The 19,089-nt window shown below is 37.4% G+C and overlaps 1 protein-coding gene across 1 annotated transcript; it reads left to right on the forward strand.

Moving 5' to 3' along the window:
- LOC109087888 (RAC-beta serine/threonine-protein kinase) lies at positions 1-18,487 on the forward strand. The gene is made up of 14 exons (XM_042774924.1): positions 1-409; positions 4,108-4,247; positions 4,384-4,512; positions 6,468-6,579; positions 6,977-7,124; positions 7,886-8,017; positions 8,111-8,176; positions 8,261-8,329; positions 8,430-8,552; positions 8,715-8,843; positions 10,603-10,817; positions 10,905-10,992; positions 11,248-11,350; positions 16,113-18,487. The coding sequence occupies exons 2-14, from the start codon at positions 4,202-4,204 to the stop codon at positions 16,190-16,192; spliced, it is 1,440 nt and encodes a 479-aa protein (XP_042630858.1). The 5' UTR covers positions 1-409; positions 4,108-4,201; the 3' UTR covers positions 16,193-18,487.
- The last annotated feature ends 602 nt before the right edge of the window (positions 18,488-19,089 follow it).

Below are 19,089 nucleotides of genomic sequence, written 5' to 3' on the forward strand. Positions count from 1 at the left end.
GAGCGTGCGCTGAGGTCATTTCCTGTTTGTGCTCCCGTTGAGTCGCTAGACGGAGGCCTATCCGCGATACCATCGCCACCGTAATATCGCTCACAGACCTACAGGACGGCCACGGCGAGGTTATTAAAAACCTTAAATGCGTCAAATAAGTCTTGTGGGATGAGTTTGGGCGACCGGGTTCGAGTTTTGGGCCACTGAGGGGCTGTTTTGAGGATATTCGGGCGGTTGGGTGTTGTTATTTTTGGGGCAGCTGGGTGGTCATTGGCAGAGCTCAAAACACAGCAGCTCGCGAGAGGATTAAACACACATTTCACGTCTCCAAACACCCTTGGTTTACTCCACTTACATGGGCTTTTGGGGATTTTTACATTTCAGGTAACCAACACATCGCAGGAGAATAAAAGTGGAGGTAAGGGACTAAAACGTGCACCGATGATTGATGGCTAGCGTGATGTTTAGCCTAGCCCGAGTCTCTGCATTTAAATTGCACTTAAATGTTATGTTTTGTTGCGCTTTCGGATACATTACCAGACACATCTGTTTATTAATATGCGTTTCTTAGGTTTCCCGTACAGATAAATCGCCTCTCCCGTCATGTTTGACACTCCGTTTTTCTGTACAAATCTGTTTACTAAATAAAAGCACGCTTAAAGATTAATTTAAACCCATTTGGCGCTTATGCTTATATCTCCCGCGGGGTCCTTGCTTGCTGATCTATTGTAAGTGCATCATTGTGTCTTGACGGAGATCTCAGACTATTAAGTTAAAAAATAGAACAGCTGAATTAGTGGAAATGAGAGTATATTATCGATCAGGCCCTTTACACGCTGTACAAATGCATGATGCATGTGGATCTATAGGACGAACTCACTGTGCATGCTGTATGATCGATCAAACTTGATGCCACTTTGTTTTTGGTTTTATTAATAGAGGTGACATGCTGTTCCACGTGGAGTTCAGTGCAATTCTGTAGACGTGTTTAAAATATTGAAACTTTGTTTAAGGTAAAAGTAGTCAGATGTTTGACAGTTATCAAATAAAGCATCTGTCAGGGTTGTGCATGTGTGTAAATGAGGCCTGAAGGTTATTGAGGTTGAGAGGGGTCAGATTCAGGACTTCTCCGTCTGGAATTATTCCACTCGGTACAGAAAGTGTGTAATCATTAGTTTGTTGAAATGGTCACAGCTCTTGTTTGTCTTTCTACTGTGGACTTCAAAGTGCGTGTGTGTGTGCAAGAGAATTGTTGTTGAAAAAGAGGAACAGGCAGACAGACCACTGACCGACTGATACACGCACACTAGATGCACTTATATATGCCAGCGATAGAGACGATCAGTGTGTTTTTACTGCCTGTGCATGTGTTAAGCAGTTGTGTAATGGACTAGTAGGGGCGTCACAAGGTGGGTATTTTACTTTGCAGGGATAATCCAGTGTTGTGCCCATGGTGATAGGACAACATGCCAGATCTGTGCCAGAGGCACTGCTATGCCAGGATACTCCTCTGGCACAGACTGATCATATACTCACATCACCCAAATCCCACAGAAAAACAGCTTTTTTTGCTGTTTGCTAAGGCAAGATTATTGATTTCTATTGTATTGGTTTAGTGATTTAAACAAACACTTAATACTGAGCGTGAAACCATGACATACATTTTGCTGTTTGTACTACATTTTTGAAAGACACTACTTCGAATCGTGTTTCTTGTTAAGGAGAGGCGTTATTATTTATTAAGAGATCACTGATAGAAAATAAGCAGAAAATCAAACAGATTAACATTAAAGAAAGGACCAGAGCTGTATCAAGGTACCAAAAAATTAGGAGTTGGAACTGGGCTTTTTGGACTTCGGCCACTCTACAACAAACCAACAAAAATCTTAAAACATTTTCTGGTCATGAAAAAAGTTTAAATATTCTATAACAATCTGAAATTTGATTCTCAGATGAATTTAATAAATTCATTTTTTTTTAAGAATGTATGGTCTATTTTTCTTAGCACTCTGCCATTTTTTCTTCTTTTAAGCTTAATTGTAACATAATTTGATAAGATTGATCCTTAAAACAATTTACTAATTTTCAATAGCAGTAAGAAAAAAAAACAGCTTTGAACTGACAGTAACTATTATCTTTAATATTTTACAGCTACTCAAGTGGATTTAACTAATACCTTGCTTTAAGCATTTTTTTTGCATCAATATTAACATATTAATACAACAGAGTAATTATTTTGATGCTAAGGGCAATAACAGATAAAAGGACAATATTTCAATAGTTCAACTCATATTGAAAAAGTTATTCACCCTCATGTTGTTCCAGACCTGTATGACTTTCTTTTGCGTAACAGTACATCAGCTGATACATGTACAAATTACGCTTACATTTTCTTCAAGTTGATGAACATTTCTGTCCCCTAGTTATCAAGCGTTGCAGCAAAAGCTTGTGCTTTCTAATGTCGCTTCTGAAAACAGCAGGTGTCTTGTCTTGTTCGCCGTACAAAGTGGCACGTTCACCTGTGGCTCAGACTGGCTTTACTGCAGTCTAATTGGCATCTCCATGGTGATCATAGAATAGTGTTGTCGCATTTCCTGTCAGAAATGGTTTAAAAACACTTTTTGGTAAATGAGGCTCATCCTTGTCCCGTCTTCATTACGTGCGTGTTATTCTCTTCACATGTATTGTGATAAAAAAAAAAATAATAATTTGCATTATATGTATATTTTCAGAGTAAAAGACCAAAATAACCACAAAACCTTCATTCTTATTTGCAAAAGGACAGGGAATGCAGGTTTCATGGTTATTTTGGTCTTTCTTCCACCAGATAACTTTTTAGCACACACTTTATTTATCTAAGCACAACACATCAATTAAACATGTTTCTAAATTCAAATTAAGTTCCACAGGAACATAAAAAAGAAGAAAATTTGTATTTGTTCCTTTTTGTAGCTGATGTCGTGCAAATCAATTGAGGTAAATGGCTTTAAAACAAATACAGCATAAAAACAATCACGGTCATCAATAATCATTTAATTATTTTAAACACACAATGAATATAATATCATATAATAAATTCTGATATTTCGAATCCGTTATGGCTACAGTAAATTATTCATCAAATAATGAGACATCTTTAAAAGTCTGATAATGTATCTTCGGGTATCTGTCTTGTCTTCTTGAACTGGATTGGATGTATGTTCCAGGTCTCAAGACAGACGTGAGGTTAATATTTGCATTGTTTACATAAGCCATTTTATAATAAAACGTGGTCAATGGTCCACTCATATATTACACACAGATTGCATTGTCTTCTTAAAGATGTCCAAGACAGAAAAATGAACACAGATTATATCCATCATCATCCACCAAGATCGAGACCCTGATCCTCCATCAGCACTTTTATCCCACATGTAAAGAAACTTGTTTGTGAAAAATGACTCAGCACTTTCGATTCATTCATGCAGTGTCTAATACCACTGAAATTTTCCATAAAATGTCTATAGCACTTACCTCATTTTCATGATCTGTTCGTTCATTTCTTTCCTCCTGCGCCCAGTTAGAGCTTGGTATTGGATCGTGCACGGGAGTCTCTGTTTTATTCAGTAAGATGTGAACAAGTGAATTTCAGCTGTCCCTCATCTGTTAAATGTGAAATTGCGGCTTATCTGTTGCAGAGTGCTGAATGCTGCATTTATGTCAAGTTTACATGACAAACATTTCTAAACAGGTGGCATTCCTGCAGCTTTGGTTAGGTGACCATTTGTGGAAAATTTTCATTTGTGTGCTGCAATAAATGATGATAATAAATTCACACACAGAATGCTTTTATTAAAGGAATCATTCACCCAAATTGAAAGTTCTCATTTATTCACCGTTCCAAACCTAATTTTTTTTCTTTAGTCTGTTGAACACGCACGCAAAAAGATATTATGAAAAAGCCTTTTTGCCAATACATCGAAACTCAGTGGGCGTCTAATGTTGGCATTGTACTTGTTTTGTTCATGCACAGTGTTTGCTAAAAATAAGCGACAGAAATGTAAAACTCCTTAGTCTGTGGTGCTTCCTGTGTTATACTTTATTGTGGTTAACATTGGGTTATTTGCATGATCCCAGGTGAGTCTGGCTCTGTAATACTGAACATCTGCCGGACCCGAGACTCAACGCTCCCCCTCCCCCTGCCCTACGCCCCACACACCCCTAACCCAGCATGAACGAGGTCAGCATCGTCAGAGAGGGCTGGCTCCACAAGAGAGGTGAGATTGCTTACTCACCCATTCTTTGCAACAGTCTATCATATTTTTATATCGTAAACACTGACTTTTTGATTTATCCCCACTTTCTTCCCCCTGCCATCTACTTCCTTGTATCTCTTCCTCCTCCTGTCTGCAGGTGAATACATTAAGACTTGGAGGCCCCGATATTTCATCCTAAAGAGTGATGGCTCTTTCATCGGCTACAAGGAGAAGCCAGAGACGTCAGACCACAATCAGCCGCCTCTCAATAACTTCTCTGTTGCAGGTCTGCCACATTTTACTGTATCTCTTCACACTAACCAGATTGTGTTTAGTATGCTCACAAAGGGTTTCCTTGGAGGTAGTTTAGTTTTTGAGCTATGGGCTATTATTAAGGCAAGGGATGCATGATAAAGATAACTGCACCAAATAGGATATTGGACAATATCAGCAAGGTTTTTTTTTTATTTTTTATATATATTGATTTATATCTGGCAACATTGAATCTTTGTTTCAGCTTATTTAGAGATTTTAAGGATCACTTTTCCCATCACCTAGCACCTAAATCAGGGCTTGCAAAACCGCTAGCCTGACGTCCCAGGGCTATTGTTTTTTCCAGTCGGGCTACCAAAATGTATCACCACCCTGCTCAACGGGCTATCTTGAAGAGTGATATAAAATTCCTAACTTGATTTGCATTGTTCACTCACTTGTGGGGGTAAAACGGATTGTAGTTGATCGTTTGCACTTATTTCTAAGTCTTGGCGATTTAAACATTCAAGCGTTTTAAAACATTCACGCTAGGGATGGGAAGATTAACCGATATGTATCGATACGATTAACCGATATGTATCTTTATTTATTAACAAGTGTTGTCAACCTGTTTTTTGCGCATAATTTATGCGCCCAAAGTTGTCAGAAAGCGCGAAGAGTAAGCAAAACAAACATGTCGGACGCCGAGATAATTTATCCTCCACTGAATTTTAAATCTAAAGTTTGGGAACACTATGGATTTTACAAGAAAGACGGACGACTTGACAAGACAGATGCAATTTGTAAAATGTGCCGCGCATCTGTAAAAAAAAAAAAAAAAACCGGCCAGTACGACTAATCTGATATATCACTTGAAGCGGCGCCACGGTGTTGTTGTGGAAGCGTCTGCCAGTGCCCCAGCATCCCCTGCCTCCAAATCTTTGTAAAACTTATTTTCATAGTTGAAAAGTGAAATCACAATTCTTGTTGTGCAATGGTAAGCCTTCTTTCTGTTGAAAGAGTGCAAATATTTTTTTTTAGTATATATTGCACTTATACGTTCTGTTTATCTTGGAAATACTTAAATAATATGTGCCATGCCATGTGTTCTAAAATGGCCCTCTACTGTAAACCGACACTCGGGCTCTGAGAGAAAAGCCAGTTTGTAAAAAAGTATTGGTTTTACTTGGTTAATAAATAATCAAACTAATTCAATGGCACCGCATCCTCTTTCACATAACCACATAAACTTGATCTAATTAGCTAGTGCTGAATTATCGCATCGTATCGTGATATGGGTGTGAATCGTATCGTATTGCATCGCAAAATGCCGCACATGTATCGTTAATATATCGGATCGGATACCTCATTCAAAGCGCGCACAGAGAGCCGCGTTTCAGACAATGTGCATACACAGAATTCACGCGCATTCGGAGCTAGCTCGCTGGTTTCTGAGTGCACTCATTCAAAGCGCGCACAGAGAGCCGGGTTTCAGACAATGTGCATACACAGATTTGATTCCTCTTTCGTGTATCTTTGCTTCTGAATGAACACGTACACACAAAATGATCTCAAAATATTCATTATCTGCAAGTATTCTCATACTTACACAGTCGATTATGTCTTAAATGAACGTATACAGTGGAGAATGAAATCTCCTGTGCATCATTATATTGGATCAGTGCATTTGGTCTTAAAGGGGCAGCAGCCTATCAATACCTGCTGTTCCATTAGTGCCACCTGCTGTCAGAGAGTGACTTTTGCTTCTCATTCACAAAGCTAAAATCAGACCATTCTGATCAATGTTGGATGTTTTTGTTTGTTTAAACCTCCTAAACCTGGATACTAGTGTATTCGGTCAAGAATCATCTCCCAATTAAGAAAGCAAGAGTTCATCAAATAGCAGTTGACTTAATATATAAAGTTTAGAAACTTTTGACAAATTTAAATCTGAAATACAACTTTTCAAAACTTTAATATCCTTCACAGAGTGTCAGCTGATGAAGACTGAACGACCTCGGCAAAACACGTTTGTCATCCGCTGCTTGCAGTGGACCACTGTTATTGAGCGCACCTTCCATGTGGACAGCAATGCTGAAAGGTGAGGAGATGAGATGAAGGGTCCTGCTGCAATCAGTGTCCTTGTTGTGAATGAATGAGTGGAAGAAAGAGAGATAAAGAAGCAGATGCTGAATGGTATTTACTGGAAAAGCAGATTTAGTTGTATTAAACAGATTTTTGCCAACCAAAACAGGTTATTACTCACTGCCTGTTGCTTAAATTGAATCGTAAGGGAGTTGAAAAACATTTCAGTGGAAACAGGAATTGTGTTAAGGTCATTATGTGACTAAAGAGCCCAATTCTTTCAAAGGATGGCAATCATGTACATGTGACCAGTGTGAGAACATAGAAAATAACAAGAGGAACCAAAACTTGTTTATTTTTTAATGTTTTTCTTGGATTTAATGAATAAGATTTTATCTTGGATATCAATGCAGAGAGGAGTGGATACGTGCAATCCAGGATGTTGCCAATGGGCTCAAGTCCCGGGAAGAGGAGGAGCCAATGGACATCAACTTTGGCTCCCCTGGAGACAACAGCTTGGAGGGGATGGAGGCTGCCATCGCAAAGTCCCGCACCAAAGTGGTAAGTGCCTTAACTCAAGGTGTAGCCACGTTCTAGTTGTTTGGGCATCATTTCACTTCTCCATAAGAAACAATCTCAGTTGTCCATTGTCTGAAGGAACCAGTTTCTGACACAGCTGTGTCAATGGCTGCGTTTACACTTGGCATTAACATGCGACTTGTATTCTGATGTTGTCCACATATACATTGAAAAGACAAGTGTAAACACACTTCTTATCGGAATGTTATCCGATCAGCGTGTCCTGGTCCAGGGGTAGTCGAGGACGCATTGTGATCAAATCTCAGTGTAATGTAAACGCAATCAAGCCATCATATCTGCATTCGCAGGTCGACATCACGCAAAACGCTGCCTCATCTCTCGCAAACTGTCAGAAAAAAAGACATAGAACACCTGTGTGGAGACTAGTGAGACTCCTACACTTATCTTTGATTTGTAAAATGTCCCGCGACTGAAAATGCTTTACAGAAGAAAACCCACCACTTCAGGTTGCCTTTCCACCTGGCCATTCTCTGCAGACTTATTTAAATATTGCGCAGGAAAGACAGATCCGATCGGTTATCCAGATAGAAAAGTCAGTTGATGTTGCCAAGTGTAAACGCGCCATGTTCTGATTGATCCGATCTGCTTGATATATAAAATTTAAAAGTAGGTTTTATTTATAAAAGGCTTTTTTTTTTTTTTTTTAAATGTTGAGATTTTATGACTGAGCAGATTTAATTCTAATACAAAAAACTTCATGACTAATTTTTTTTCTTATTTAGACAATGAGTGACTTTGACTACTTAAAGCTGCTGGGTAAAGGCACTTTTGGAAAGGTGATTCTAGTAAAGGAAAAGGCTACTGGCATGTACTATGCCATGAAGATCCTACGCAAAGAGGTCATCATTGCTAAGGTGGGCAGCACACGAATCAGAAGTTTAAAATGCTCCTGAATGACTTGTGTGAGACTCATTACACAGTGGTGTGTCCTTTTTTGTCTATTCCAGGACGAGGTTGCACACACAGTCACAGAAAGCAGAGTGTTGCAGAACACACGGCATCCGTTCCTTACAGTACGTCCATCTCCATCAGGGGTTTTTTGTTGCACAATTATCTTGGTTGTAGATTTGTTCACATTGTTTTCAATCTCTCTACAGACACTAAAATACGCCTTCCAGACACGAGACCGATTGTGTTTTGTCATGGAGTACGCAAATGGAGGCGAGGTTCGCACATCTCGTCGCTCCTTACAAAAACAAACTAGAAAAGCCTTCACATTCTGTCTCTTTTCAAATTCTGTTTTGTCTCCTTTTTACGTGTTTCCAGCTGTTCTTCCACTTGTCTCGAGAGCGTGTGTTTACGGAAGATAGAGCTCGCTTCTATGGGGCTGAAATTGTTTCAGCATTGGAATATCTGCACTCTAAAGACGTCGTCTACAGGGACCTAAAGGTTTTCTGTGTTTAATGTTCTGTGTCATTATTGTGAAAATACTTTGAATTGTTTTTGTAAATTGTGTCATAGACCACAAAGACATGAAATCTGTGTTCCTTTTTTCCACAAATGGCAAAACACGATTTCCTAATTCTGTTTGAATTGCGTTTGTCTCTGCAGCTGGAGAATCTGATGCTGGACAAAGATGGTCATATTAAAATCACAGACTTTGGCCTGTGTAAAGAGGGCATTACTAATGAGGCCACCATGAAGACATTCTGTGGGACCCCAGAGTACCTTGCTCCTGAGGTACTGCCTACTCACTCCATGAATGTGTTTTTTCAATCAATTTTTGGATCGTAGTTTAATAGATTAAATGTGGAAAAAACCCTGTGAATGAGGCCCAGCTCTGATTTTTTAATTTTCTGACCAATTATAATGAAATCCCACACTGTTTTTTTAAAGCAGGAAACCATCTTGTTGTTTGTGTGTTTTAAACTTCATCACATTGAAAGAAGAGCAGAAGCTACAAAGCATCTTTGCAATATTACACAAAAGTGCTAAATGTCAAGAAGTACTAGATGAAAGTTTAAGAATATTTAAAAATAAAAAAGCAAGTCCTATGAAGCAGAAAGCTAAAAGATCAAAGGCTTGAAACTATGTTCTGTTAAGTTTGTATGTAATTTGTAAGTTAATGTAATTGTCTTAAAGGCAAAAGGTTTGTTTAAAGGGGTCATGAACAGCCTTTTTTTGTTTTGTACTTTCCTCTGAGGTCAATTTCTAATGTTTTACATAAAAAAAATTAGAAGTAATATGCTATTTTCTGTCCTGTTTTAATATAAGCGTGGTGGATTGTAGGCTCAGAAGTAAACGCCCACTGGTACGATTGCCAAAAATGTTTGACAGCCTGCATCCTTCACAGATGGATGCTGCTGTGATTTATTTAAAAAAAAATATAAATACTCAGTACATATCAAACGATCTGAAAAAATAGACAAAGTAATAGTGACCACTTAATAAAAACAGTTACGTTTTATATATATTTGGCACAGCATCGTCTTTTAGTTTTAGTCTTTCTGAAAATCCTACATCAAATTGTGCCTTGTTTGTAAATGAATCCGTGCTAAAATGAAGTGAACAAATGGCCAAGTTCTTACTGATGCGGTCTGGAACTTCATTAAAAATAAAGTTCATCCACTGATCACTCTTTCCTGATGTTGGGATCAGAAGGAAGGCAATGAAAAGACTGTTTTTCACAGCTTGGCACTGAACTTGATCATTTTCTAGGAGGCAGTCTTTAGCCACACTATTGCGTCATAAAGTGGTACATTCCACAACCTTTCATTTTGGCAGACTGGCTTCAATATAAACTCTTTTTTAACAAGAAAGTTTTGAGTTCTGAAACTTACAGGATGTTTTTATAGTACAATGACCTTGTACATGTCACAAGATCAAGGGAATTTTGATTTCTCAGTTCATGACCCCTTTAATATAATTTGGCTGGATTTTTCTTTTGGCTAACAGAAAAAAGATGCTTTGTAAACCAAAAATATCAGTCCATTATTCTTTGTATGTTCCTTGTGTATTCATATTGTCCACATTTAGTGCATGTTGTTCCACAGAAGAAAGAAAATTGAATCTTTGTAAGGTTTGGTCACTGATAGCCAAATAACTCATTATGGTTTGTTACTTTTTTTAATATATTTTGCCTTTATAAAATCTAAAGTATTCAGTAGTGTTTAAAACAGTAATTTAATGCTGGTTATTGTAACAACATTTATAACAATTTCCAAATAAGGTTGAGACACCATTAGGATACGTGGGGGTACACTAAAAGGTGAACCTGGTTATTGACTTTTTTTTCTTCACATTTAATGTTCTTGTCACTCAGAAATACGCCACATTATTAAAGTAAAATTGTTTACAAAAGCAGTTTAGTGATGTCTCTAAGCACTAGATGTAAGAACTTTGATATAATTTCTTGTTTAAGCTTCTTGTTTTCTCTTTCTTTATTGCCATCTCTAAATGATCTACTTCATTTTCATCTGCTCTACGTTCTTTACTGTAGGTATTAGAAGACAATGATTATGGCCGTGCAGTGGATTGGTGGGGTCTGGGAGTGGTCATGTATGAAATGATGTGTGGTCGGCTGCCATTCTATAACCAGGACCATGAACGTCTGTTTGAGCTCATTTTAATGGAGGAGATTCGCTTCCCTAGAAACCTCTCGCCCGAGGCAAAGGCCTTGCTGGCCGGCCTGCTCAAGAAAGACCCCAAACAGAGGTAAGAGGAGCATCTGTTTCTACTTCTGTTATGACAGTGGGGGAGCTCTTGTGTATGTTTTAGTAATGTGAATTTTGTGTTTTTAAGGCTTGGAGGAGGTCCTGATGATGCCAAAGAAGTGATGACACACAAGTTCTTCAGTTCCATGAACTGGCAAGATGTCCTTCAAAAGAAGGTAAGAGTTTAAGTCAGTGGAAACCGATTCATGAGATGTAATCATCACACGTATTAGAGAATGTTCACTGTTAATGTCTTCGACAGATGCTCTCAAATATCGTTTGCGTTCATGCTTTAATATTGTGTCAGCATGATTGATGCAGTGTGATCGGAAGACATTTACCCTCAAACACAACATGCTTATTTTTTACTTCTTTAGACATTTAACAGTGAACAGTCATTTATGCTGATCTCTGCGTGTGGTTTTATGCAGCTCATCCCACCCTTCAAGCCGCAAGTGACCTCAGAGACAGACACACGCTACTTTGACGACGAGTTCACTGCACAGACCATTACTGTCACACCACCTGACCAATGTGAGTACCTCAGTTCTTCCTCCTTGCCTGTCTGCTTGCGAGGTGTGTGTCTGAGAAAATGATTAACAAGTCACTTTGTGGAAAATGACAGCAAATATTTTAGCCCTCAAAACTGTTCCAAATAAGTTGCACAAGTATAAGTTGCACTGGATCAAAAATGCGTTGTTAAGAGCATTGGTGTAAGTGTTGCATGATGCTGTTATTATTACATGTACCTCCGATTTCAAAGACGAGGCTTAAGGCTAGTCCCAGAATAAAATGCATGTTTGAGCTGTCTCAACTGAAAATATCTTGTTCTTACATTAGGGCTGGGTGATATGTCAAAAATATTTTATCAATAATCGCCTTAAAAAAATATTGCGATATCCGATAATATCATCTACCTAAGCCCCGCCCCCATCGAGCCATGATGTCATATAGTAATTTCTTGAATAAAATGTGCCTATTTTCCAATGTTTCTCTTTCTTTTTGATATTTATCATGTGCCCAAAATCATGCAGGGATTAAAAACGAAATCTGAGCAAAAACTTTAAGGTGTTTTTTTTTTTTTTTTTTTTCTTCTTCTTCTTTCTGGTATAGCCTACTAGTTCGGAGTAGGGATATTAATATTGATTAATTTTCCCAACTGACAACCGCTGCTCGTTATCTGAACATAAACCGTTAACTGATAAGATCAGAATTTTAAATTGGCATTGAATAAAAATAGAATTCTAAAATAGAATTGAGTGTCTGACCCTTTAAATATACAAAAACATTTCACAGGGTTATTTTAACATGAGCAAACAGCAGCATACAGAACAGATCAACAACAGAACCTGGTCAGACTGACACATCGTCAGTTTTTCATGCACCTGCAGCGTTTCTGACAATAGGAAAAAAAACCCCGGAATAATATAAATAAAACGAATAAAATAAATAGACCTACACTAAATATTTTTCTCTTAAATAAATCAAACGAAAATTGAACGAAAACTCACTGAATCCTTCTGAAGCTTTGAAGAAATGGCATATTTTTTTTCCTGTCAATAGCAGGCCTACCTCAATCCACAAATTGTTTTATTTTAAAAAAGTAACATTCTACGTGCTGGGGGTATAGTCTGGAGCTCATGCAGCCTGTTGATAGTTTTTATTTGTATTCTGTTTGAATTGGTTCATTATTAAGACATTTTGCGTTCTGTAGACAGTTTCAACGGCAACAACATAAACAAATGTTACTGTGCATGCGCACTTTTGTGGCCCTAACTTAACTTCCGGTAGACTTCCAAATAGAATCAATAACAACAGCTAAGTAGTCCCTCTAGAGTAGATTGTTTTTGATAACAACCAAAATATATTTGCTGCGTAAATCAGACTTACTGAAAATGCAAAATCATTCTTTGCCAACAGGAGGTGCTTTAAAGCTGGAAAAATATAGGTTTTCCTGGTATCAGCTGAACACAAAGCAGTGCTGAGCTTACAAATGCTGCTTTATCAGACATTACATGCAAGATGAAATGAAAATGACAGAACATTTTCTAAAGATAGTCTTCCTTCAGAAATACAGTGATATAAAAACACCCGCACTTCATTTTGATTTTTAAACGTGCAGTACGTGCTCATGTTTATTCAACGAAGCCTTTTGGAAAATCGGTCAGTTTTGATATTGTGAGCGCCACAAATAAATAAATGTATGGGAAACACATCCCACAGCACAACCACCTGAGCCCAACTTCTGTCTACTCACCACCTTAACTTTAACTGTTTGAAGATGGCCCTAAAGCCAGACTGATAAACAAACACAGAGCGGAAGTTAACTTCAGGCCAGGCGCGTGCGCCCGATTAAACCGTCTATAGATTTCTCATGTCTGTGAGGCAATAGAGTTTCGGTTCATTTTTGATGTGCTCAATTTTATAGGAACTGAGATGGCAGAAATAGTATCCTGTTTGATTTCATTATTTTAAAGCACACAACGTTTTGTTGTTATTGTGAGTGTACACAAACAAATACAAACCCTTAACAGATTCGAACGATATAATTATTCTTGAGTATTTTAAGTGCAAGCGATCGCACCGGTGCCTCCTTGTTAACTGTCATGCAGTATAAGCACGTGCCTTTTCAGCTTCCACACGCCGCACAAACACTTGAAAATTAATATAGACATTATGGATGTACACTAGATGTTGAATATGTGTAGTAATATTCAGGCAGCAAACAAAACAAAAAAAATATATATATATGTGGGGACAAAAAACTTAATAAATAGCCTACCTAGTATTAATTGGTCAAAATTTTTACTTGCGGTTAACGGTTAAACGATTAATATGAATTCCCTAGTCTCTTTTGGCCCATTTTTAACAAAATAAAAATAACTTATCTAGCAGGGTTAATTTAAATTTCTTTTTTTTTTTGTAATTATGCGTAATATTCACGTTTGTAGCTAGAAGGGATACAGCTACAGGAAACCAACAATAAATATTTTTTTTACCTATTAATTTGTGTTTTATGAAAATCTACACCTACCCCAACTCTAAACCTACCCTTACAGAAATGCAGATACATTTAAATATCGTTGTTCAGTATGAGAAAAAGGATGCAATATTGGTGTGCGAATGTGCGAAGTAAACCCTGGTAGGAACATCTGATGGGTAAGATAGAATGTCAGGACAGCGGCAGCGCTTCTGCAGTAGTGTAGAGATCCTTTCCGCACCGAGTCTATTGCAGCGCTGAATTAAAATAACAGTGCATTGTTTTCAGTAAATATAAACATGGATTGACATGAAAATGAAGTAATTACACCATACATGCATATTATTAAAGTCTACTGTGTTTCACAGTCAACACGTGACTTTTTGGCTAGGTTTAAAGGAAAAGGGCCCTTTTAGATAAACAAGGCCATAAGATGGCACTCGCGGAGGAAGAAAAACAAAGTTCTTTATGAATGGCAGGATTGCTTGTAATTAATATTTTTTTTAAAAAGGAAAGGCAGTAGAGCTGACTATTTCTGTCAATGCTAAGTTTGTGATAACATAAGAAAAGTAGTTTTAAATGTTTTGCCACTTGCTTGAGCAAATTAATATATTAATCTAGAAGTAAATGCAAAAGTAAAAGCATTGAATAATGTGTTGCTTGTATTTGTCTTTAAACATGTCTCTTAAAGATTGTATTTCTGTACTGTGTAAAATAAAAAAATAAAAAATGCAATGCTGAAAAAGCATTTTCAGTGACAATGTTTGGATTTAAAATCAAAATAATGGATAAATGTTGTGTTTTTGCCTTTGTGGTAAAGAGCCAAGGATCAGTAGTGGTCTCTTCTGTGAAAGCACAGTCCGTGCTGTTTCCCCTCTAATAGAAAACAGCATGCAAGTGCAGGATTGAGTTCTATTTCGTCTTCTTGCAGTTGAATCTTTTAAAATCACAATAAATGCACATACATAAATCGAGAAGCAGAATCGAAATTTAATTTTATAACAAGTAATTTGATTCCTGATCTTCCACATCTGATCTGATTTCCAAATGTGGAATAGCCTTCCTACTAAATTATTTCATTCTTGCATGCAAAAAGACCTCATGGTGACTTAATAGGGCTTAATATGTAAAATATTTTTTGCAATGTAGGTTTATCATTTGTCATTTTTTTCCGATAATGTTGATAATCATCTGTTACCTGACTGTTGACATCAACATTGTGATACTTATGATACATCGTCGATATACGATAATATCGTCATATCGCCCTGCCCTATCTGACATATCTTAAAATATGTCAGTGCCATTGTTCTGTCTAAAGAAGTACACCTTTAATGTTTTTTTTTTTTTTCTATGGCATTTTTAGAAACGCTGCTTAAATACCTTCATTTAACTAAGGCCTAGTCCCGGCTTAAGCTAAGCCCCGTCTGTGAAACCAGGCCATAATTTAAAATATCTCTACATCAAAGATTTACAAACCTAAGCACTATGAAGATTGTGTCATTCATTAAACAACATTTAGGCTATTATAAAGGCCAAACCTACTTAAGTCACAGCACGTATCAGATGAATAAAACGAGAAAAGTATTGTTTAATATAATTTTTTTCCTATGGTTTTTTCCTATGGAAGGAAATATTCAGCAGAATGTCGAGGCTGCTCTGCTTCTCTATAGTGAAAGTTAATGGAGGCCACAGACTGAAATTTGAGCTGTTCGCTTAAAGTCTTCCCCTTTATCATAGTTTTCAGATCTCATTCTTGCTTGTGCGCAAAAAGACATATATAACCTGTTATGGCAGGTTTGAATTAGGGATTTGGAATTAGGGATCCTGTTTACTTTGTTAGCGCACATTACTAGTCTTGTGGTGAACAATTAATCCATCCAAACTTAATCCACAGAAATGAATAGTTTTGTTTTAATAATCTCCCGTGAAAGTCTGCTCACGTCTGGAATCGTATTATATCCCAATAATTGATTATATCATGCAATACTGACTTTTTTAACTCACAACTGTGTATATCTCGTAATTCTGACTTAATTTCTCCAAATATTTTTTTTTTTAATTTTTTTTTTGCAATTCTGACTTTATAACTTGCAATTGCGAGTTTATATCTCACAATTGTAAGAAAAAAAGTCGCAATTACCTTATTTTTTTTTTTTTTTTTTTTTTTTTTTTTTTTTTTTTTTTCAGTGGCGGAAACGGACTTCCATACATTTAGATGTTAGAGGTTGAATGACTCTGAGGGTGAACTGTTCATTTAAGAGAAATAAATGATTTGATTTAAGAGGATTTGTTCTTTGTCTCTGTTGCTTGCAGATGACAGTCTTGATGCCGAGGGTCCAGATACACGCACACACTTCTCGCAGTTCTCCTACTCAGCCAGTGTGCGGGAGTGACCACCCCCCCTCCCCACTCTCTCACCCTTACCAGCAAAGCACGGACGCCCCTCACATACACAAACGCAAACTCATACAAGGACATGTGCACCAGCAACCCAAGCCTACTGAGGAGTGGGTTCTAGGCGGGAATACGGCATCTGTGAACGATCCTGAACAGGTGGGACCCTCTGGTCAGTCCTGGTTTCTGATTGGCCTTTCATCCAGCCAATCGTAGCCTGACACTACACACTGCAACACAATCCATCAATCACTGAATAAATCTCAACCAATCAGGTACCATCGAGAACACAGCTCAGCACCAGCAGGTTTCAGGACACATGCTCTGCTCACACTCAAAACACTGGACTACGGAACTAAAGCCTCTTGTAAACACAAATATCAAACACACTCTAAATCATCTTGTGGGGACAAGAGAAATCAAACTATTTGGACTTATCTCCCACTGATTGTTACAGTTTTAAAGCCATATTTCTGCAATTGTACAAGTGCTCTTTCTGGAACTAGCTGTTACCAATAGTGTTTTAACAGCAGGAGGACTGATGATGGGGTAACACAGAAAGGAATAGTGCTGTTTCTCTGCCTGGGTAACATACCGAATGCTGTGCATGTGTGCGTGCATTGACGGATGTGTGTTCTCAGTCTACATCTTCAACTGTGTGTCTTTTTGTGTTTCAATTTTGTACATGGGCATAAAGGAGTAGAACGGGGTGGGATTGTTAGGGGTTTGGAGACTCACACACTATAGATGTTTGTGCTTTAAAGGGAAGAGAGAGAGGAAGACAGCTCTAGCGTGTTAACTGGTTTCCTCCACAACCAGGAACCTTGAAACTGGCTTTATAGAGAAGCGTTTTTCCAGTTTTCATCTGAAGCCCCAGAGGCTTGTTGTTCCAGGGTTACTGTATCATAGAAACTGTCCATCATGTTGTTTTCATTCTCTTGAAAGTTTTGCAGGCATTGATGTTCAAGTTTAGAGACAAACATACAGGCAACAACTGTAAAAAAAAAAAAAAAAAAAAAAAAAAAAAAACGATTTGAATGTCCTGTTATTTCATCAGCATGACCGACTGGTTAAAGTAGCAAGCAGTGGAAACACGTACGTGTGCTACACCATTGTTGTCGCAGCCTTCACACTTTATTTCATTTCTCCTCTTTTTTTTTATTATTGTAGTCAGAAAAAAATGGTTAGGATGTTTGAGAGAAAATGTTCAACTTCATCTCCAGATGTGTAACGTAGGTGTGTTTCTCCAGACGGAAGCTGTCAGAACGCACCGCTTAGATGTGTGAGGTGTTTTCTTCTTTTGCCTTTTTAAAGATGCTTCATGTTTAAGGAACATCAAACTATTTAGTTTTTTGTTTTATTCCTTATTTTATTTGGAACATTTTTTTCTTCATTCGCCCACTCCCTGAACTTAAATTGTCTTGATAAAATATATATATAAATATATATATTACAATAGTAAAGTTTTTTTGTTTCTTTCTTTTGTCCATTTTTCCATTTGTGTGAATGTGTAGTTCATTTGTGCATGTGTGGGTGTGTAATAAGGTAGTCACAGTATATATTTGCAAGGGGAAATGAAAAGCTTCCTTTCTTGAGATCTGACGATCTTTCATGTTTAAACATGATATATATTACCATCCCTCCTCCATAAACTTACTCATACAGAAAGGTCCTTACTGGTACTAACAGCAGGGCCGAACAGAAGTGCTTCTACGAGTCTTAAACACATCAAGCCCAAAAGTTGCTCTCTATTTTAAGCATCTCTCTAGGTTTTGAAACCGCTCTTATTGTCTTGACTGAGAGAGACCGCTAGATGGTGCCATTTGCCTGTGTCGTTAAATAATACATTGCTCCGGACAAAACTAACATATGCACACTCTAGTTCACAACATTAATGATGCTCAAATACAGTTTTTAAAAGAAACTTTTGGGTGGAGACATTAAAGGCAAAGATCTAAAATGGTCTGCTGTAGTGCTTTCACCCATTTTTATTATGTGTATATACCTACTTGTAGGACAAATCAGCTTTGATTATTTTGCAACTTTAACCATCGACTGTTCTGTTCTGTTATGAATGTGATGAACAATCACGAATGTCATCATTGATGCTCAGTTTGCGTTTTTTAATTTTTTTTATTTTTATTTTTAGTGCCGGGGATGCAAACATTGGGGGAAACTTGAAATTTTTCTGCAAACTGATTTTTTCTTTTTTTCTTTTTTGGGGCTTCTGAGTGCAGTGGGATATGCTTTGCTATTAGGACATTCATGCAAGTAAATTCTTTTGTCAAAAACTATATGATGTCTGCCTCCTTTACTAACCCAACAGCATGTCAAATTAACCAAGTGGACAGCAGATTTTGAAGACTAGAGTGTTATTCGGCTAGGGCTCAAAAATTTTCACAATTTTTAGTTTTATTGAAGATGTTTATACTTTAAACATTCAATTGTTCAAACATTTGAAATGCCTGTATATTTTGCCCTAACAGTATCTGTAAAATTATTTTAAGAGACAGTGATTATTGATCATGATTACTCCCACAGCAGTGAGACACTTACCATGATAACTGAGTCTGTTTCAGCAGTGGTCTGGATATTAATATACACCTACATAATGCCACTGGGGAAAAAAACTGTTTTTACTGTTGTCTAACAGTCAGAACTATTCATTTAAAAACAAGTAATATTTTGGTGGCTGAAGAGCAGTAGACCCTAACCAGTGGGCAGTGGCTCAATTTTTTTTTTTTTTTAAGGCTATGTCACTATACTAAACTACACTATTAACCCATACCTTAAACCATAACCTTAAAGTGATAGTTCACAAAATGTATTTTTTTTTTTTGGTTATGTCATTTTAAGCCTGTGTGACTGACTTGACTTCAGTTGAACTTGAACTGGA

Source organism: Cyprinus carpio, chromosome A18 (genome assembly GCF_018340385.1).
Source record: "Cyprinus carpio isolate SPL01 chromosome A18, ASM1834038v1, whole genome shotgun sequence".
Taxonomy (NCBI): domain Eukaryota; kingdom Metazoa; phylum Chordata; class Actinopteri; order Cypriniformes; family Cyprinidae; genus Cyprinus; species Cyprinus carpio.

Bases quoted from the DNA above. Each gene is read 5' to 3' on its own strand.
- LOC109087888 (XM_042774924.1), top strand. From the start codon at position 4,202: ATGAACGAGGTCAGCATCGTCAGAGAGGGCTGGCTCCACAAGAGAG. The intron at 8,553-8,714 runs GTTTTCTGTGTT...TTGTCTCTGCAG, and splicing joins TCGTCTACAGGGACCTAAAG to CTGGAGAATCTGATGCTGGA. The intron at 8,844-10,602 runs GTACTGCCTACT...TCTTTACTGTAG, and splicing joins CAGAGTACCTTGCTCCTGAG to GTATTAGAAGACAATGATTA.